This window comes from Psittacula echo, assembly GCF_963264785.1.
Source record: "Psittacula echo genome assembly, chromosome: Z".
Lineage (NCBI taxonomy): Eukaryota > Metazoa > Chordata > Aves > Psittaciformes > Psittacidae > Psittacula > Psittacula echo.
In genome coordinates, this window is record NC_137742.1 from 41,283,093 (window position 1) to 41,306,406 (window position 23,314).

At 36.3% G+C, this 23,314-nt stretch overlaps 1 protein-coding gene across 2 annotated transcripts in view; it reads right to left on the reverse strand.

The window, feature by feature from the left end:
* Window positions 1-23,314, reverse strand: part of PRUNE2 (prune homolog 2 with BCH domain) — a gene marked incomplete at both ends in the record, with an annotated part of 129,470 nt that overhangs the window by 78,006 nt on the left and 28,150 nt on the right. For both annotated transcript variants that reach the window (XM_080637094.1, XM_080637093.1), the window contains 5 exons: window positions 8,307-8,398; window positions 10,953-11,105; window positions 18,704-18,867; window positions 20,200-20,402; window positions 20,860-20,964. In XM_080637094.1, the coding sequence (XP_080493220.1) occupies window positions 8,307-8,398; window positions 10,953-11,105; window positions 18,704-18,867; window positions 20,200-20,402; window positions 20,860-20,964 (717 nt within the window). The remainder of the gene's footprint in view (window positions 1-8,306; window positions 8,399-10,952; window positions 11,106-18,703; window positions 18,868-20,199; window positions 20,403-20,859; window positions 20,965-23,314) is intronic.

The window sequence follows — 23,314 nt, forward strand, 5'->3', positions numbered from 1 at the left end:
CCTGGAAAACAGCTGCTGATATGCATGAGAAACTCTGATGCATTGAGAGCTACATAATCACAGCTGAAGAAAGCATCCTGTTCTACCTTTTTTACCTAAACACTAATAAGAACTCAGTGGCTTTGTATAAAAAAAACAAGAATTATGCTAGCATGACAAAAGAAAATCTCTCTGCAGCTAAATTTTCAGACAAAGAATGATTTTGTTATTAACCACAAATCACAAATACGGAAAAAGTTACGAAATTCAAATTAATGAGTGATTTGTTCTTCAGATAAAGTAATAAAAAAAAAAAAATTAGGCAGATAGGAAAAGAAAGCATGCTAAAAGCCTACCTAAGTCCTAGAGCACATTCTACTCTTCTCATCATAATCAATGAGTTCAACTTCGATTAAAGTTACTGTAATGATTTCAGAAGTGGGGCAATTCCAGACTAAAAAAATCCACTTGTACAAGGAATTTCTTGTGGAGAAAAATAATATAAGTCTCTATCCCCAAAGCAGTTCAAAACTACCTTGAAGGAATTTTCATTTGCTACTTTATATATCAAGACTATACAGAAAAGTCAAAAATGGTAAAAACCCAAGATGTTGCAATACTTACAATGTACACAGGAGCTCTGAATATCTGTTTTTCTAGGGTCAAAAGAGGCTGCAGGTTAGACTTCAGCTGTACAGTGGAACAGCAGAAGTGATTTTTACTGGGGAATAATATTCATGCAGCAGCTTCATGATGAAAACTATGCGTTGTTAGAGAGGCACAGAAGCTGTGAATAATTCTGAATACAGAAGTGGTAATCTTTCTGAGAAAAAACCTTTACCTGTCTCTTAGAAAGGCAGAAAGAAAAATTGCATTCTTTGGTGAAATTTTGGCTGGTGCTCTTAGCTACTCTTAATTTGAGTACTCAAATAGGGGCTGAAGGGTTTCAACTTGAATAATGTTGTATTTTTTGATCCCTTTATTATGAATGAAATATACCAAAACATATATAAAATTAAATAAACATTGATGTTTTCAGTCAGACAAAACACTTGACTTCAAGTAAGCCTGAGAGTATACAGAGTTACACTGCGTCAAAAGAACGATCTTCCCTGTCATCATCTAACCAGAGAACATACTGAAAAAATCTTACAGAGCACTCGATCTGACTGATTCAAAATTCCAAAATGTTCCTACATCTTAAAATAACCAACAGCTCCAGGACTAGGCTCCTGATAGGCAGCAGAAGGCATAAAATTTAATGGTGTATGTTAAAAATGCAGGCTATTGTATTGTTTACAAGTGTTAAGTAATCACTTACATTCCAGTTCAGAAGGTACTTTAGGCATGCTCTTCGCCAAACAGACTGAATAAAATGAGTATTTCAAGACACAGAAGACATATTTTGTCAGTTTTCTGCATCAAAATATCACTATTCTAAATAAATACTGCATGATTTTAAATGTCTTGGGTTTGTTGGGTTTCTAATTTCTAAATGAAAAACACAAAAGCTGTCACCAAGGCAGACATTTGTTTAGAAATACCCTGTATGTCTTTACCACTCCCTGTTAACAGAATTGCTGTCTTCTGTAGTAATGCAACACTAACACTAGCAAACTAAAAAGAAGTCCTTTTACCTACAGTGGAATTATACCGTAATACCCGATCAACAGTTTCATGTTCTAAGGTTTTTTCTCACACAATAGCAAAGAAAAGACATTAAATAACAAAAAACCTAACTTTGCTGAAATATTTATACTGTTGTTATCCCTATTATCAGCTCCTATATTCCCATGTATTACGGCAGATCTTAAAATACTAAATGTCCAAGTTAGATTTACATTGACATTTAAAAAAACATGTATGGTGTTTCACAGAAACAACTCTTTTTATGCTGAACATTTCTCAAAACACCACCTCCCGCTGTCAATGCCTATGCCCCATAAGCAGCTGAGCTGAGATGCTTCTGACAAGAGCTAGAAGAGTATACAAATGATAAATTAGTCAGCTTTGTAGAATTCAGGAAAGCAGTCCAATAATGATACTGTAGACAGCATTTTATTTAGCTGAGAGATGGTGCATATTATACAGCTGTATTTCATAATGAAACCATCTTAATTTATTTAAACACATTTCATGTGTTCACAAAAGAAAATACAGTTTATCTTCTTGAACAATGTACTTATAAACACAAGCGCATTTTTACTGTTATGTTAGTAGATCAATGTCTTTGCTTCAATAATTCTAATGGTTATTTTACTTGGCTTATTAGCTTTTGAACCAAGATTAAACAAAACCAGTAATGTCGAAAGCATAAACCATAGCATGAACCAAATTCAGATTAAATGTCACACAAATTATAATGGATGAAATCTCTCCAATTTCTTCAGACACCAAAATAAACTGAAATCATACATACATACCATTGCAGACCTGATATCGTTGTATACCTCATGCATTCTCAAACAGATACTGCAAATACAAAATCTCTGATGATTCTGGTTTACTATGAGTTATAACAGCAGTATAGAATAAAATAATCAAATATACCTTGCAAAAATGGCATTTGGATAAATCATTATTTAATGATTTAAGCACAGGCTGACTTGGACTGATTGGTAAATGTAATGGTCTTGGCCAGCTTTGCAAGCTTACATTTTTCTCACATCACAAGTTACCATAATGAGCACCTTGCCTGGTATCCTTCATCACTTCATACAGAAACATCTCACTGAGTAAGGGAACTTTAGCTCCTATCACTCTCGTATCATTTCCTGGGAGGGATCTGGTCTTGAGTTTAGAAGTATAAGCAATCCTGATAATCACCATAACCAATGTCAATTTTGTTGCCCTTTGGTTTTACACAGTTAATTAGGAAACACTTGAAAACAGTTCAGAGGTTCTCCTCACCACTTTGCTTTCATATCTTTACAGACCAGTAACTAACTGTAATAGAGAATTCAGCAGGTCTGCCTCAGCTCCCTGCACCTTGGATTGTACTCATTACAACTGGGGTACTTCGGCTGAGCTGAGGCATCAACAGAACAGCTACCCTCCTCCAGAACCCGGCAGTCTGATGTTTAAACATAAGCACAGTATTTACATTAATGCATGTTTAGGCTGCATTACTCAGTCCTGTAAGGTTGTAACTTAACCCTCCTAGTACTTCTAAAAAAACAAATGAAAGTAGTTTCAAGCTTTGTGTACTATATATGTTATACATTTTCCTACAGGCAGATCTAGCACACTGACATTTTAAGACCTTAATTAAGGTTGATTTATTTACAAATGGTATGTTTTCAACTCTCAGAATGATGTATTTAATGTTTTATTTTTAAACACAATTAAAAAATAATATATAAATATATACATACTGCAAATGTATTACAGATAACAAATTCATTTAAGCCCATTTATGCACATTAGTGACACACCATGTGGCAGAAAGACTAGGACTACAAGAAGACCCCTTGGCGATTTATTTTATATTAAATCCCTAATGGCCTCTTCTCATCTTTGCAAAAATATGCACAAAAGTCCAGACTATGCAGCCATTGAAATGAATGGTTATTTATTTGCTAAACGAGAACCCTATGTTTAATGTTCCTTAGACATAAGGTAGTCTGCAAAAGTCGCATTCCTACAGCTCCATACATCATTTATTTTACATACCCTAACTTCTCACAACAGGCATCAGAAAAATACTTCTGAACAGCATTGCTATTGTAAGTTGCTGAGAATTTTGTTTCTAATTCCATTACTGGAAGATTAACTGTTAACATGTTTACTTGGGGTTTTCTTCTTGTTTTGTTTTTAACATTAAAAACAAATTCATGGACCAATCTGATGCTATTTAAAATATGTTTATATTCATACTGCAAGAAAAAAGTTCCTAAATATGTAACTGTGGTCCAATCATTACAGACAGACAACAAAAGTTCAAACCTTTGAACAAACATGTTTTAATCTCATTTAACTGTGTGTAATCGTCTACCTAGCACTTGTTCGACATGCTCCAGCTGAGACAGAGATTCTTGATTTGCTTTACAGAAGTATTAAGAGCATCACTTTTCATAATACTCAAATGAAATTGTCCAAAGAAGTAATGCAGTTGCATGCCATGCTACTGCCACAAAACAGCCTGAAAATGAAGCCATCTCTCTGAGATTAGACTATTTATTCACTAGGAAGCAGATCCACTGTGTGACCAAACATTTCTAAATTTCCTAAGTTACTATTGCTGGAACAGCCAACATGAATTTCTCTGAGACACAGAGCCACAAAAGAAAATTGTTGGAAGAGCCAGAATTTTCCCTTGGTACCATCCTCAACTCATCTGCACTAGTAAACGCTACCTAAGGACAACCAAGATGACCATACTGACATGAGCTTGCAGGTCACTATCTTGGGGCAACAACAGTGGTGACAGCAACCTCCACTGAGGCTCTGACATTTTCTCTAGATCTCCAGGTGACTCCAACCTTACAATACTAAAAGACTGAACAACCTCCACAACCTGGAAACTACCTTCATGAGTATTCAGATACCATGGCCAGAAACATGAACAAGAACCTCAGCAAACTGGTCAGCCTTCAAAAGAACATGTACTCCCTGGGCTGTTACAGTCAACAGCACACAATCAGAGACTATTTGCCTTGTTTTCAGCTGACTGCCCTGCTTCTCCCTGAAGAAACTTGATTTTCTATCTTCCTGTGTTACTGCAAGTTCTGTGAACAGTTAGAAAAAATTTTCATGACTCCAAAGATCAAGGACTTAGTCCAACAAACATGTTATTAAGCTACAATATCAGGAGCCATTTCTACTAAACTGAACACTCATGAAACCTGGATTGTTCTTCTGGTGCACTAGACTTAAGAAAAAAAACATAGAACAGAGTTCAGTTTACAAAGGAATTATTCCTTCCTCAGGAAAAAAATAACTTTCACAGAAAGTCACATTGAGAAAATACTTCTTATTTCCAAGAGAATTCCAGCAGAGAAAAAGCAAAATAAACTCTCAGGGTATAGCATAATATAACAGAAATTAACTGTAATGCATGCACCGAATTTTGCTACAATATCCTATGAGTAATCACTATTATGACTTGGGGAAACTTTCCAGCAAAGGCAACAAAAATAACCGTGATCTAGGCACTGTCACTTTTCTTTCGTCATTCTCTTCAAAAAGCACTGCTATGCATGTGAAATCCAAGTAGCATGAGCTCTGGCAGCCAGTCACTGATTTCAATTCACAACTTTAACGCCACTTAAATCCAGGAAGCCCAGATCTGAAGGCAGTTATCTCCAGAAATGCAAAACTACATACAGACTCCTACAGAAACCTAAGCACATCCACATGAAATGCCTTCCCTGCCTTTATCACTAATGACAGCACTATCTATTCCTTTGATATCTGAAAGATTGGCTTTTATCAAGACACTTAAAAAATCAGTCATTTAACAAAAAAAGCCAATACACAATGGATGTAAATCACACACTGTTGATTGGTATCAGTATATATATTCAAATAAAGCACTGAGAGCAACAGCACTACTATTCTTGCATTCATGTCTTCTTGAGAAACTGGAAAGCAAGAGTGTACCTGCATGTGTTCTTCATGTCTAAGTATTGCTATGCAATACTACTAGAAGTAAATATGAGTATTAACTTCCAACTGAAGACTTATCAGTTACCATCATTTCCTTCTGTACAGAGAACTCATACAATATTCCCTTTGATACTATGTTTCAATACCAATAAAAATAGGGTTTGTCACAACATATCTAACACAAGCTCCAATTAATTGTTATGCAATTATAATGCATAAATTAATTCACACCACACTTGTGAAATAAATAAAAATCCTAATTTACAGAAAGGAAACTGAGGAAACAATTTATTTAACATAGGAAATCAGGAGTAGAGAATAGAAAGGAACTTAGCTCCAGTTCAAGACTTTGCTAAAAAGAGCATCGACCCTCTCAAGAACAGAAATTTTTTTCAGAATCTACTCTGAACAGAGATCTGTAAAACTTGCCATAAAAACAGAAATAAGGAAAGGTTAGAATAATTTGAGTATATGCAACTGAGGTATGACATTTGTTAGAATATCAGACTTAACTAATTTTCTGTCCTTACTATCGTGAAACTCTGACTGAAATCAGAGCTTGAGTGTTAAGCAGCAACACTTTCTCTCTACACAATACATATCCAGCCCAGCAGGGATGCATGCTTGTGAACAGCTTACTCTACCCAACTATAATCATATAATTATCATCTTTGGTTTTATCAGCTACCATCAATTAGACCATTGAACCAAATCAAATAATCAAGCCTATAGAAAATACTTCAATAAAAGATACTTCTGAGAAGCAAACACATTAGAGGTTTAACACCGACAGCAAAGCCAATCCTTAATGTTTGACCAAGAAACATCCATGGAGCATTTTAAGAACGAGTAACCATTATTATTGCTGAAAAAATCCTGAAGTCATTACGGTTTGTGTATTCTGAGTTCATGACGGAATTCTAAACTGAACAGACAAGACAGGTCTGGACAGCTTCATCTCTAATTCCCTCATATGTATTTCTGATACTGGGTGAAGTAACTAGTTCAGAATGCTTTTACAAGCTGTCTGCTTTACCATTGTGCAGACCATATCATCCCTGGCCCTAAGAAGAGCAAGTAAAAAAGGTCTTGTGCTGGTCAAGCACTGTAAATCAGGGAGTTCAGAAAATGTTTGAACAAAGAAATGCAGCAAATGCAAAACTAACCTCTACCCCAACTGTGAAATTAAGATTAAAAGGAAAATAAAAAAAATGTAATGCTAAAGCCAGCTCCTGTGTGTCCACCATTCACTGAAACTGACAGAAGACAAGGATATTTAAAAATTCTTAATAAAATCTTCCCGTTCTTTTGTTTTAAATCTCTTTCTTCTTTTGAGGATTTATCTTACAATACTCTCTCCCCATTCCCTTTCCTCCCAACCTTGGCATAATTTTCAGGAGGAAAAATTAGAGTTCATAAAGCAGTGCTGGTAAAGCCTGCTTGACACAGAAACTAACCAAGAAACTAACATATTCTGATTCATTTCTTGAAGCTTTGCTGCCCAATTTTGTTTGTGTATTTTTGGTATGAAAGCAGAAATAAATGAACAATTATTAGCTTGGCTGCACTACAAACTCTTCAACCACAGAAGCACCATGTTTTTTGTAAAATCCAGCAGAAAAGACATGTTGTAAGAAATCTCACAGGATATACATAGCAAAAAACTATTCACGTGATTTTTTTTTTTTTATTTTGTTTTTTTAGTACCATTTGAGATAAAATGAAGCTTTGATTGAAGTAAAATGCAAAAGTAGAAGATGACAATTTATTTTGTATGTCAAATATTTTTGTATGGGTGACCTTCAGGAACATGATGAGAGTGTACACTGCAAATATACACTATGTAAAAATGTCTCTGTTGTTGAGATTCTCCTCAATCTAGCTAGTTTTATTATTAAACTGTATATCAGTATGCAAACTTACATCAGAAATAATATTGCCATGTCGAACTTGAACAGTGATCTAAACATTAATATTTTTAAATTAATACTTTTACATAACAGCCAGTAACAGTTAAATCTACTTCAGGTCAAGGTAGATAGCTACTGACATCCATGACACAAACCACCTTGATATAATGATGAACATAGTACACAAGAGTTTTGCCTAAGCAACTGAAAAATGTTTCAGATCAGTCAGGAAAGAAAATCTGAGCAGCTATTTTCAGGCTTATAAAGACAATCTTTATAACCAGGTTTGATTCAAAATATCAAAAATCTAGGAACTTCTGCTCTATCAAGGTCCCTTTGTTTCTACAAACATTTTCATTTAGGCAATGTGGAAATGGACATATTCACGATAAGTTTATAAATAGCATAAAAGAGTATCTCCTGCTTTCAAAAAGCTGAGTGTGTTAAACTGGCTTTATAAATTTTATGCCATATTTTAAGTGAAAGGTGGGACAAAGTCCTAGCTCATAACTACCTAGGTTAAGTACAACAGAAAGCTCTCACCTTGAATTCACCCAAAGGCTGCAGTTTACTGATGCCATTGTTTTACCACACTGTTGTACAGATTAACAGCAAGGAATAATCGGATGCATAATCATGTAAGTCAGACTACAAACAGTTATTGCTTCTCCCAAAGTTAATTAAATCACTGAAAAGTAAATTCATAATACATAATGTTGAAAAAATAACTGGCTCAAAGTCATTGTTAAATGACCATCTCTGTACGCAACAGGGCTGTTTACAAGCTATGTTATTTTGGTTTTCTCTTACCTCCAGTGTTAAGTACACAGTGCTAATTGCTACTTTGATTTCTCCATCTGAAATCTTGAGATCTTTCATCATGACATCCTCAATACTTACACCTGTTTGAGAACAGAAAGGAATTTCAACACATACAAATATCTACATCTGACAGATGCAGCAACATACATTAAAAACTCGCTTAGACTAGACCTTCATGTTGAGCCTTCTGTATTTTAGGACATTCTATGAGAAAAATAAAACCAGCATGAATATTTCAATGGTTAATATTTCTACAGGATTTTTTTAAACAAGGACGAGATTTTAAGGACTGGGGGGTGAGGCACTGGGGAGCAAAGGATGAAGAATTAAGTCTGCAATGAAGTTGCATGAACACACATTTTTTAAAAGAAGTGAATTCCAATGATGATAAATGTGTAGACAGACCACTGCTATGGTCTAATAGGAAATCACTAACATGAAACACTTCTGGAATGAGTAATATATTGAAAAATACATGTGGAATACTATGGTATTTATAAAATATTCAGAAGCAAAACACTTCAGATACTATGTAAAAACACAAAGTCATTCAACCTTTCTGACCTTCCTCGCAAACTGGAACCAACAACAGTGGGTTTCTCTCATGTACGTCAAATGGCAAATGAACGAACTAGATGTTTATGTACCATAGAAACAGAAGTACATATTATCAGAAACATCAGAGTGAAACTGGAATTGCTTCACTTTGCAGCTAGACATGTTGATATGTTTATGTACAATGTACTGAAAATCCTCATGACAATGTGTCTCTAACAGGAGTTATCTGACTAAAATGCTATAAAGATTCCCCAAAAAACATGCACCTGTGTATAGGAACATGATCCTATCACGTGATCAGAAATACAGAGATGATAGCCAAGTATCAGTATAAAGAAAGCTGTAAGCCACTTACTTCAGTGTAGGATGGTAAATAAAATGTCCACAGACTTTTAAAGCTTAGAAGCATAACATTCAAAATGTGTTTGCATGGTTGTTTTTTAAGAGGGAGTCAAATATCAACTTAAGCCAAGAAATGAATCTTTACTTTTCCTGTACGGAGTCCAACACTGCATTCAATCTAATGACAAGATGAACTGGTTCATGTTCATATATTTATTATATTTATGTATCTGTCCTCTCAAAAATATTTATAGGCCACCTGTAGGCTTTCTGGTGGACTACAGGCCTCTGTACTTCTAATAGCAAACAGATTCATGAGTTCAGGCCAATAAGCTATTATTTCTGCATGAAACTGAGAACTTTCATGTTGAATTGCCATGATACTGACCAAAATAATAGGTATATATAAGGTAAAATATTCAGCAGAGGTTAGAGCCTTCAAACGACTCCAGAAACTCAACAGCACCTTACTAATCCAAATGCTACATGAATATATGCAGAGCTAAATATGTACCTTACGATACACAGCAAACTGCAGCTTTGAAACAAAAAGAATGAGTGTATGACATTGCTCTCCTTACATAGCACATGAAAATTACTGGCAACCAATGTCATGCAGACTGAAACCACTATATCTACTGGTCCAAGTTTTGCATTGGATATTAGGGTAAACTTCATGGGCCAAGTACATGACAAACATTACTCAACCATCTTCACTTGCAAGTAACAGAATTGAGTTCCATAGAAGAGTCATTTGATCTCTCCAATCCAGGCTGCATTCAGTTCACTTCTGAATTATGACTCCGTGACTAATGTCTGGAGGAACTTCAGGGAACTATGTGAAGGTTTATAGCCCCGAAATAATTTAGCTTTCAACCTCACTGAAAGAAAGAGCAATGGAAGCAGCACCTCAAATTCTTTCTGTAACTACCAGCTAGGGCAGCCATATCAGGCTGACAGCCTAAATCCAGATGAGAAGATTCTGCAGATGGGTGCATAGAGAAAGGTAAAGATTATGAGACTTCATGGACTCTGTGCATACCTGATATATCCAACAAATAAGTATCTTGGTAATTAAATTCTCACTCCTTCTTAAAAACTCCATAGCAAACGCCATTTAGCAAAGTAAAAAATTAGTTCATATTTTCAGGCGTTCAGAGCATCCCTTCAAAAGACTGCTATCAAAATTGCAGTTCAAACATTCCCACTTTTGAGCACTGAAAAAATGACAACAGTGCTCAGCAATTTCTAGCAGAAGGAAATGAAAGTTCCCACTGCTTTCTTCATCTTAGTCTGAAGTCACATTCACTTCACCTGTACACAGCCCAAGATAAACCTGAGAAGATTCAGAAGATACACTCCCACAGCATGTAGGCAATTGCAGCGCAACTTCTATCTACGGGCTGTCACGTTGTTTTATGCCCCTATACTTCATCAACACAAATTGTTGATTAGAATACAATTGTAAAAGAAATATATGAAATAAATCAATGCTTCCTTTATCTGTAAGAATAACAAAAATTATTTAGGAGTTCAGTAGTTCCTCAACAGAAATCACAATACAGGATCCAGAATGTAAGCCACTTAATTTAAAATTAAATATAATACATGTAACTGTCAATGAAGATAGCATGCTGCAACTACTTTCACCACACACAATGAGCCAAAATATTCTGATACAGTTACATAACTGAATTTGTAAAAGGTCAGAAAAATGGAAGCAAGTTGCACTACCTTGTGGGTTAAACTGAGTCTCCTGGAGAACAGAGATAATTTCCTCTCGTGGGGGAAGATCTGGAAACTTCTCCTCTAGGATTGACAGTACTTTCTCCTGTTGCTCAGTAATTCTGTCAGCCTCCAAAGACATGCATTTGAAGAGAATGCTTCCTGAAACATTGAAACACAAAAACCAATTACCTCTTTGTAAACAGCAAAATGGTACTACAGAAATAAGAATGTTTATTGTATCTCCATCCAAGACTTTTCTTTCCTGGAGGTCGTTTCCACTGATGAGTTCACTGAATGAGATATTGAATGCTTTTCACACAGAAGCATCCTCCTAACACAAAAGTAGTTTCTAAAATCTGAACTGGGTGGCTTGTCAGAGCCTATGCTTCAGCTAACCGGCTGGTCCCAGTGCTGCTACAGTGTGCAATACGCTTCTGTATGTGTAGCAGAGCTCTGTGGCATGGCCACTAGTGAGCAGTGGGGACACCAGGGCTTGTTCCTTGTTCCTCTCTCTAAGCATTAGGCCAACTGTTGGTTTGCTTGGGAACGGTAAATCTACATTGCCAACCTTCTTTCTACAGATGTGTCAATGAACCGCTATGATGGATATAAGGAAGAAATTCTTCACTATGAGGGTGGTGAGACACTGGAACAGGTTGCCCAGATATGTGCTAGATGCCCCATCCCTGGAAGTGTTCAAGGCCAGGTTGGACAGCCCTTTGAGCAACCCGGTTTAGTGGAAGGTGTCCCTGCCCATGATAGTGGGGTTCAACTAAATCATCTTGAAGTCATTGGTTATTTTGGTGTAACTGACCCTGGCTAATTCCTCATCAATGAACATATCAAAAAGCAAGGCACACTCAGGCAAAGAAACCAAGACTCATTATACTTCAAAATTTAAGAGAAACATAATCCAATGAATAACTTTACAATTGGTATGTTCTTACAATACACAGGTGAGTTTGATGTCTTTTCAATCAACTATTTGTTGACTGCATATATTCCATCCTGGATGTGAAACATTCCTGACGGTTCAAAGTTTAAAGTCGCTCTTTCGTTCCCTAGAGATTGGGATCCCATTTATTAATATACCCAAAGATAGCCTTTGCTTCCATTTACTCACACTAAATTAAGGATAAAATCTCATACTTCAGCACTGAAATTATTTATTACTCTACTGTGCACAGAGATTTCAAACAAGTCTATGATTGCATTGTATCATGCAAGGTCAATGAGCAAATCAGTACAATAGTATAAGGTAGTTATTGTAAGCCAAAATTTTTAGGCTTTAGCACAGAGCCAAGAAAGGAAAAGAAAAATTTGCACACAGCCATCCTCAATCTCACTAAACTGACTAGGACTCAAACATCTGGTACGTGTCCATTTTTCTCCTGCATTGTCATAACAAAAACAAAATAATAAAAAGCATTTCTTCAGAATTCACAAGGCACTTGCAACCCAAAGCAGTTTTGCTGTGCTAAGTACACACTTCCTTATTAGACAAATCCTGTGTGGGCCATATAATAAGTAATGCTTAAAGCTGTTCCCCACAAGATATTAATTTCTGGAAATTCACATACAGAAAATTCTATTTCATGTTCTATGTTTCCATTGCAGATACTGTAACTGCCAATAGTATTTTAAATTCTCAGCATCTCTTTATGTCATTCTTATGATGACTCTAAGACAATATTCCTGCCCTATTTGACAGTATTAAAAATATTAAAGGGATAAAGGCTGCCTGAAAATCATGTATACTGATTCAGACTGACATATGTAAATTCAGGTACACAAAACATGGCTCCACAAGTCTACAGGTAAATAAGTGATATATAAACACCCAAGATATCTATATATATTAGCAAAGCCTATTTTTCAGTCCCTTTTCTATGAAGAAAGTTTCTCAATCAACAGCCTTCAGGATAGATTATCTAGCAATATTCCTTCAGTGTTCCAACCTCTAACAAGATTAACAGTGCCTGTGCTACATATTCTTGCCCATACCTTGGGAAGGTCGGTGACCAAAATGAGTTAGGAGGCCCACAACACACTCCCAGTCAGCACAGAGCTGCACCTGGATAAATGGCAGCTCAGCAACCAGGTTGCATTAATTATTGTAGCAACAGCAATCTGCTTTTTCAGCACTTGTTTTTTCTTCTCTCTAGGAGCAGACAGGGAAATTGCTCATACACACACAAAGGAAATGGAGAGTGCAGCAGAAAGTACAGGAGCTACAATGTATGCTCAAATTCATCATACAATTACGTACTGAAGGGAGGCCGTTGCATATCCCATTCAGCCTTCCAGCAGCACTAGGATGAGCTAAGCAGTCTGTCCACCTGCACAGGTCCTCAGACACGCAATGTGCCAAACTTTTACCACAGCTCTGTGAGCCTCAGTGGGGAGAGTATTTGGAGAAGATCAAGAACAGAAAATCTTAACAAAACATGCTGGGAAACGTAGTAAAAAAAGAGGTGTGAGTTGTATACCAAATCAAGCTCATCAGTTTTGAAGACAATGTGAAGTGAACTTTGTTGTCTAATCACACAGAAATAACTCCTATGTAGTGGGTTTGGTGTCAGGGTCTTCTAAAGCCAAGCAAAAGGGTATTGGAAGGCAAGACAGGAAAGGAGTTGAATAAAAAGAGGAAGTGTCTAATTTTTCTCCAATTACAGGAAATGGGAGAAGTGGCAGCAGATAGCTGTGGTTACACTAAGACAGGTTCTAGCAGCAGGGTCAGTACCTGGCTGTGATTTTTACAAATGCCTAAACTACAAGTTATGCAGCACCAAAAAATCATCGTAAGTATCTATCTGCCAAAATATTACATAGATTTCTTTCACACCAAAGCAGCTCTACTGAAGTCTTGCAGCAGCAACATTGCTCATGCCAATGAAACTAGCTTAATTATCCTAAACACATGGATTGGTGGAAGGAATCTTTCACATTATTTATCTGTTACCAAACAAAAGGGCTTGAAAGATTGTCTGCGATATACTGTGGCAACCTACCATGCACTTCTACAGATACCAGTGTGCATTTATCTCTTACTTCCATATGTTCGACAGATTCTGGGTTTCTTCAATGGTAAGGCTGTCTTAGATTTGATCTCACCTTTGGCAGGACACAGACATTACTGTAAAGTTGTAAAATCAGAATGTGTTTAGACATGCACTGTACAGCAGCATCTAACTGGAGGACTTTACTTTTCATTGCTCTGTTAGCCTCAGGGTCAATCCTTTTGCATATTTTGATCCAAAGCAAACTTTGAAATTTGGGATTTATCACTTAATACAAGAATGGAATGCAGTCAGCCTGAAATAATGCCTCATCATGGGCAGATATCTTAGAAAGGTTTCTGAAAGGTTGTTTTTCCCACTTGCTTGCAATTGCTAACTTTTCTACTAGGACAAAAGCAAGAAAAAGATCCTTCTCAAGTTAATAGGGTGTTGGCAAGCCATAACATCAACATTTATTCTTCATTCTTTAATACTCTGCTTATCAGCGGGAAAGAAAGGCACATACGTCTTCTCTCCAAGCATCCTCAGCATCCCTGTGAGGGTGAAGATTCCGGGTACTTTAGAGAAACAGTTTACTGAAGATACTTTTGCTCGGCCAAAGGTCAGTAGTCTACTCAGCCATGTGTTACCTTGTAAGTATTTGCTCTAAAAGAGTTACATGGGCTCAGAAATCTCCTGCAGATTTCACTGAGTGCTGGTGTAACTCCCTGAGGCTTTCTGAAAGCATAATGGAGGTTGCTCTGTTTGCTAACTAGCGCAGGAAAAAGAAACATATAATAGGCAGTGCAAGATTCAGTATTATTTCTTGTGTATATCACACTACATTACTGATAATTCTTTTTTTTCTGAAGGAGAGGTCACTAGAAAATAGGCTAGGGCTCTTAAAAAGAAAAAAATGTGCATTTTATTCTTTTTTGCACAGCAGTTTGGAAGTGGGGCATTAGTTTTGCCAAAAGCAATTGCTGTGCATTAATATTAAACATGATCTAATGAAGGCAGAAGTCGTTTTGGGAAAACATTAAGAACAGCAAAAGCATCTCCTGAATTACAAGTTTCTGGCTGAGAGAAACAGTACAACGAAAATACAGGCATTTCTCCTGCCAAGGCTTTACTACATGACCTGCAAAAACAAGGACAGGGAAGAGGGGAAAACCAATAATACCTTATGGAAATTATATTTCAACACTTTCCACCCCCCAAAACCAAACTGTAACAAACCAAAACCAAAATGTACAACAGACCCAAGCAAGCAGTCTTCATTGTAATTAACAGGAAAGCCACAAAGCTGGCATAAAATGTAATTTGGGGGTGGGAGGGGAGGAGGAAAGAAGCAATGGCTCCAAGAAAACTGCTTTCATATATAAAACCAAAAGGATCAGTCCAAATAAGTGCAGTGTTTGGTGCAGTTCAAAACGATCCTTTCTGTCTGGCATATATATTAAGACTACATTAATTAAGGAACGTGTGAATCATCTGATTGATGTGCAAGATACAGCAAATGAAAAAAAAAAGGGCATAATTCCTGAAGCCCTTAAAAGGGCGTTTCTTAACATTCGTCTGGGTGGCTCAAATAACAAACAAATCTTCTCTACTGAAAGTCAGACTGCCCTAACAGAGCATGAAAAGACCTCAGCTACGCACCCCATAAACTGCAAAAGCATATTCACATTAAAAAAAAAAAAAAAAAAAACAAACCACATTGCTGATGCTCTTCTTGTAAATCTGTCTCTATTTACATGTTGCAGTCTGCACCTTGTGGCATCCTTCAAGGCCTTATACAAATAAACATAAGGAGGCATTTCTGAGAGTGTACTGATGCAAGGTACCTGACAGTGAGTGCCTGGAATCACATCCTTGCCAGCTGGCTGCAACAGAAAATGTAATGATTCAGCAGTTTAATGGATCTTGAGTTTGGCAACAGTCCCCTTGTAAACATCTCTGGGGAAATAAAATAATACAGGCCCAAGACTCTGGCAGGTTCTGTAATTGTTTGCTGCTGGCACAAATCCAGGGACAGCACAAGCTCTAACTTCAGGCAAATATGGCTGTACAATACTCTGACTCTCCAAGCCAGCTCTATTCAAAGCCCAAGGGTAGAATTAACTTATAGCATGTCTGACGGGGACACAAAGATACCAGGAAAGCATTCAGCTGAAAAAAAGTCCATAATTATTAAACTGCCTAAATCAATAATGCTCGGTTTCACAGGAAAAGTCTTTTAACTTTTTTTTCTTTAAACACAGAAGAGCAGATGAAGTTTGTTCAAAGTTGAAATATGGCAAGTTATAGACATCTGCCTTTGTTATAAAAATAAAAAAAATGCTAACAGACTGTGAGAAAAAATAAGTCTGAAAAAGAGTGAAAAAGAGGCAACAAATGAAGCTGTCACAGACACTATGCAATAATTATTAAAACATGAGATATCTGTATTATCTTTCAAGTCTTCTAGCAAAGCACTCATTGGAAAGCCAGAAATGAAAGACAAGTTACCAGCTCAGAAACTCAGTTAGGATCTCTCAGCTACTTTATGAAAATAAAATAATAATTCTTTGACTTCCACTTTGGACTTCTCTGGTTCTTTGGCCCAAAATTTATACATGCTAACAATATACAGATTTACACTTGAAGTAACAATGAAAGTGGGAAAAACCCAGTAGGACTTTTTCACTGGTTCTACACTGTAGAGTGCCACCACAGAGAGGGTCCATTCTGCAAGCCTCCACACATGCATTCATTGGTAACGAGAATGAAGCAGCCACCCCTCCTTTCAGACCATGATATGTGGACATGATATGTAGTCCCTTTATTTTCTATGCTTACACTGAGATGAATTTCAAAAGCTGTAGTTTATGGGGAAGGCGTTTGAAAAAAGGCCATAATATACGCAGAGAAACACAAAAGCTAGACTCCATGGAATGACAGAATCAACCAGATTGGAAAAGACCTTCAAGATCATCAAGTCCAACCACTACCCCAGCACTGCCAAATCCACCACTAAACCACTAAGGGCCTCATCTACATGGTTTTTGAACACTTCCAAGGATGCTAATTCCACCACTGCCATGGAAAGCCTGACTTGGTAGGTTGTGTTTGATCTTTTATTTTCAGACTGCTATAGTTTGATCTGCCATCTAAATGCATTTATATATAAGATTTTTATTTTATCTTATCAAAACCAGTAATGGGATTCACTGACTTTTCTGAATTCACAATAGAAGTACCAAAAACCTTTTCTAATTTAAGAGACCCACAACAGGATTCCTTAGCTTTCTATGTATACGAACTGCATGGCTGGGAGAAGTAGAAAAGGATCACATCACAAGTGCAGCTGTGTTTTGTTGTTTAGGCTTTGTTAATCACTTCTCACACAATGCAAGAGAAGGTACGCAGGTACTCCTATATCCAGGAAGTTCCTCAGGTATGTGCTACCAAACACATTAATTAAAATGAAGTTACAATTTTTTTTTATTTTTTAAAGCTACTATCTCTCTCAAAACTGGACGTGCTATCTCTTTTATGCAAGCACTTTCAATATTTCTCTAGTAAAAACACTTTATTTGGATTTGGATTACAGACTGGACAGCAAAAACATGCAGACATTTACACTCACGTGTAACAGTTGAACATATTCTTGTTCATTATTCAGAGCACTGCCTCCTGACTCTTCCCACCACCAAATATCCTTTTTTGGTTGTGCCTCCAAAATCAATTATTATGCTTGGTCATTTGCCTAGATTCCTGGATAGCTACTCAACAGAAATTTGCAGCTTACAATAATATTTCATGGCAGGTTTACTAGGGCTTATTAGTATGGAAAGATGCTAAAAAAGCAGGCCAAATACTGTGTTACTGTTAATGGTTCTTCTATGGAAACATAAAAAAATACCATTTTATGTTTCTCCTAACATGTTCATTATTTAGTTATTACAGTGATGAGTACAATGAAAAGCCAAGACTCCAATAGCTTCTGAAATCTTAACGCAGACAAGTTTTCATAATCTTCATTAAACATGCCCACATTAATTTCCTAAAAGGGCATTTAACAGTTGCATGTCAATTAAAACCCCAAATTTTCAAAATTCATGAAACACTTCTAAAATTCAGTAAATAACTTCAAAGCAGCAAAGACTTCTTTTCAACCCCAGTTTTGTTTCCAACTGAAGAGTTCTGCTCCAGCAAAGAAACTGAGGAAACTAATACAAATGATGAACTATGAAGACAGAAATGAAAACACTTCTGACAGCTGAAGCCCCCTCCTGTACTCTACCAGGCATACAATACAAAAGAAAAGGAGAGCACAATGAAGATTCAGTTAAAGCATTTTTGAACAGTAAAAGTTTCAGATCATGCCATTAAAATATCATGCTACCACCATCGGGAGAAGCTTTAACATGTAAATATTAGATTCCAATCCATATTGTTGTCCACAGTGCCCCTGGAATCTTCGAACTGCACAGCTTTTCCAGCTACCCAGCTGGTGTGTCGACAGCTCCATTTAATATTCTTGTCAAGTGATACAGCAAAGACCTCTCATGCCTATTTTTAAATGCACATTTTTAATATTCAATATAATGTTACTCTTTAACAAACTCTTTACTCCCTGCTTCTTTTATGAAGCTTCCTGTGGTCTTTAAAGGGATTGTTAACCAAAGAATGGATCACACTCTTTCTGCTTGAGCAGATTCAGAAACACTCCATTAAACCTTTCAGTATTTAATATAAAGAGTAATCTCTCACCTCTGAGGAGATACGCCAGTTGCTGAGTGATTAACTCTGGTGCCTCTTGAAGAATCTCTTTTACTACTACCGAGGAAGAAGATGCTTGTAACTCCAGGCTGCCATCACACTGCTCATCTGGATTGATGACTCTGACAACAGCTGATTCCAAACTTTTATCCTCACTATCAAGCAAATTCAAAAGTTATATAAATTTTTTTCTTTCTAGCTGCTTGACAATCATTAAAAAAGCGCATTTTTTTTTTTTTTTTTTAATTCTGGACTATAACACTACTGTTATTGCTACTTGACTTGAAGTCTGCTATAAAGCCAAAGAACACCACAATGAAGTGCTAAAACTGTAATTTTTTAAATGAAGTGTTCACAGTGGTTTTATTACTTGATAAATCACTAAGACATAAATATTTACATTTCCATTATAAAAATATTTAGAAATTAATAATTTGGAAAAAAAAAATCTACATGTACTAAAATTATCACTCTTTATATAGGGGAGATTTGGAATTTTCTCCATTGAATATTTTGAAGACTTACAAAATGTCTTTTCATTTTATGTTTCTGCTTAGAATAGCAATAACAAAGCCAACTATATTTAATAATGTAAAACATTAGTCATAATTATTTAGAAGGAAGAAACACAGGAAGGGACAGCAATAAAACAAAAAACTAATCTTATGGATAATTTTTACTTTCAAAAAGCAAACGATGTACTGATCTGACTGCAGTTAAAGAATCAATAAGCGATGAGATTTATGCACATTTCTCAGTTTAGATTTTCCCTGCTCTTATTCTAATCTACAAACCCCTCAATAAGATGGGGCCACAGCACAACAGGATGTTACTTATCTCAATTTAAGTTCTAAAGAGAGATGGAAGTAAACAGCATTCTTCACTCTGGGCAAAACAGGCAGACCATTATAAAGAAGCTCCCTATAAAAGATTCACTACAGGCTTCTAAATATTTCCTCTTAAGGATGGATATATGGACTATGATATTCCACAGAGCAACTGTGAGCCTCTGGCACTAAAGACATTTTGAGAAAAATGATGAAGTTTGTGAGGACTGCAGTTATCCAGCAGCCATCTTAACAGCACATATGCAGATGTGCTGGCTATCTCCAAATCAATGTGAGAATCCTAATGCCTTTAGTGAAAGCTAACTAAGAAGCAGCAAGAAATCCGATCTCTTATTTACTGGTCAGAAGAAACTTTCAGATAATTTAAACTAAATTAAAATAGCTAATCTAAGCTGTGTGAAAAAGCAAGGTCCTTACAAAACTGAGTTTCTATTAAAAATGATGGAAAGATGACTATTAAGTTTGTTACATTTACTGGAGACATAAGGGGAGAGAAAAATGTATTTTAGCTTCCTTTTTAACCTTTTTTGTCTGTGTTAGCGTAGTAATACCAATATTACTGGAGAAAAGATGTAAACCACAATTTTTAAAACAGCTCAATCCCACATAAGCCATCTTGTTGTACATACAATGCAATACCTTGTCAGCATGTTGCTGTTTACAAGTGTTAAAGACAATTTCCCTTCAGCATTCAGCTGGTGCAAATTGATTTCATCTCGGAAGATATGGAATGACTCCGGGATATTCAGCTCCTCCAGTATAAATCTTGTCTCTGTGAAGTAGCTAAAATCTCTTCTTGGTATGTTCAACACGGGTAAGCAAAGAACATCAGGAGGACTAACCTGTAACATAGGCATGTGTTTGTCATTGTTGCATAAAATGAGATCTGGTTTTTATTAGGAACATGTTTTAACAGTGTGAGTAATTAAACACAGTCTGAATTTTCTGTTTGGTTTTCCCCCACTTCATTTTTTAAAAAATGTGTTGGGTTTTTTTTTTTCTCTTGTTCTTCTATCTCTGTTTGCCTCGTACGGAATCACTGGGAAATAAGAAAGGAGAAAAAATTATGTACAGGGGTGATTAGCAAATGCTACTTAATATGTCACCTAATATCCACTCATTAATTTTTGTATGGAAAGAAATGTAAATTGTTTCTATTTAAAACCCTTACCACCGCTTATAACAAAATCACTCCAGATTAATTTTTTTACAGTATGTTTTTAATTGACTTAACAATAAGATGTCTGTAACAACCAGGAACAAATAAGTTAAGATCACTCAGTCCATTTTTTCCATTACCTTGTCTAGAAAGTAGGCATAGGCCAGAGTAGAAATGAGCGAATCCAAATCACAGGATTTATTTCCAAGAACAACATGGACTTTCTCCAGGCATTTGCTCTTGTTCTGTAACACATTAGAAGACAATTGCAGTGAGTGACAATGATGACAAAAACCCAAAGCCCAATCATGAAGATTCTTCAAAAGATAAGTATCAGGCATTGTCCTTAGTTGTAGCCCTTTTTGCTATCAGCTGAAGAAATGCACTCTGCTGTGGGATCAGGCACGTTTCCATGGCTTCATAGCTCCCAAGAAGCCAAGAGAACTGGTTTTCCTAAGAGACCCCAGTTTAGAACCCAGTTGAGATCTAACTGGACAGAAGTCCCTTCAGCAGCAAAATAACAAATAAGAAGCTTCATGTATATATAGAAAAAGCTTTTGAAGGAAACCTCACAAATCTAATAAGAAAAGCAGTCCCAAAGATCATGGAATTACACACAGCAAACTATACGCAGCAAGTTGTAATTTTAATTTTCCCTTTTTAGTTTGCTTGGCTGAAATCAATACCTACAGAAAGTAAATGGCTTCAACCCTGACTCTTCAGAAGCTCAACACACTCCATGAAGCACTGAGAGCTTTGAGATATTCTCACAAGCAAAGGGAACTGAGTCTGTTCTGCATTTCATAAAACTAGGAACCTTCCAAACACAAGGAAGACCAACTCTGTGAAAGCAAAATATTGCAGCGAAATGTCAACCATCATAATTGTACACAGAAAATGTAGGGTGATGATTTTCACTTGTGCACATCATTAATGCCAAGCTAGCTGCATGGAAATTTTCCATTTCATTTTATCTTAATGAGCTAAGCTTCTTCTGAAGAAATATGTCTGACTGATGCTAAGAAATGTTTCAAACCCAAATATATGAAGTTAAACGTTGTTGTTGTTGTCATATACAACACATTTTCCTCTTTCAAGTACATTTTTGTTACATTGTTCTTCTGCAACACACATTTCTGATTGATTTGCCACCCTAAAGAATGAAAATAAAGTTCATGAGCTCATCTTTTTTTAGTAGTATTCAGTGTATAGAGGTCTTTTTCTTTAGGTTCATCATAACCCAATTCAACCCTGAAAAAGAAGGAAACTAAATGAACTGACAAAATCTATAAAGTCACCCACTTCTAGGATTAAGTAAGAAATTTTTGTCTTTAGAATTCATTCTCTCAAGCACTAAAATCTGCACACTTGTTTCTACAATACACATAAGCTGTAGTTTTGTTACATAGGTATACTGCAGTTCTAAAATCTGTAGAAAATCATTTGGGAACAGAACTACCAAAGACAGAAATCACTCTTTCTCTTAACAGCTGTCTAAAAGGAAAAGAAGAATTCACATTTCTAAAACACAAGCAAACAACCCAACATCTTTCATTCATTCGCATGTGCCATCATCACTCCCTCTTTATTGGGTCTTCAGGAATATGGACAGAAAAATTACACAAAAATTGAAGAATTCAAAGGCTGAAAATTTCTGAACCCTACACTTGACTTCTGAAGACATGAGAAAAGCATGGCTATAAAGAGCAGAACAGAGAGAGAACTCAGCAGAGAAAGCAAGCTCTGGAGAACATCTCTTTGTAATCCAAACAGGTCAACTTGCCATCTGAGGACTGATTATTTTAATTCCAGCACATCAGAATTTCATCAACACATATGAACCAGAACCGACTGTGCAAGAACAGGCCATCTCCCCAGACTGTTCTCAAGAGTCTAACAAGAACTCCGAGATGGACATTATGAAGGTGAGTTTTTAGCCTGACAGTAAGCAGGCTAAGAATGACAAAGCATATTTCTTGTCAGGCTGTTAACATACTATCCCTCCAAGCAAGTGCAGGTTTCTTCCAGAATATTTATGCCTAAGGCAAACATGAGGTCGAGGTAACCTACTACCTGCTGCCAATTCTTTTCCAAAGGAAAAGGAACGTAAAACAGATTTCTGAAGGCGTTCAGGGATTTCCTCTTGCACACTGCCTTTCTCTGGGCACTCCAGGAGGATATACTTCTCTTTCACCCACTACAATTGATTATTTTAATGACTTTACCTCTCTCTGAGTAAGAATCTGTTCATTTGCATGCAAGTACCCCATTTCATTCCCTAATCTCTGGGTTTTGGTGGTTCTTTTTTTTTTTTAGCAAAGTGTTCTTGCAATGGAGTTTTTCTAATAAAATATGACAGCTATTATACTAATGTTAAAATACAAAATCAACCTGTAAACTGTCTTAACAAGTAATACAAGCTTCCATCTCCCAGATTGCAGGGCCAAAATTGGCCAGAACAAATAGCAAAGTAAGTCTGTGCTTCACATTCTGATGATGTAAAACAACTGACAAGAGAGAATAGTGATAGTCCACAGCTTGTTTCAGCAGTCTGAGGAACTTCCTTCATTAAAAACAATGTGAAAGCATTATTTC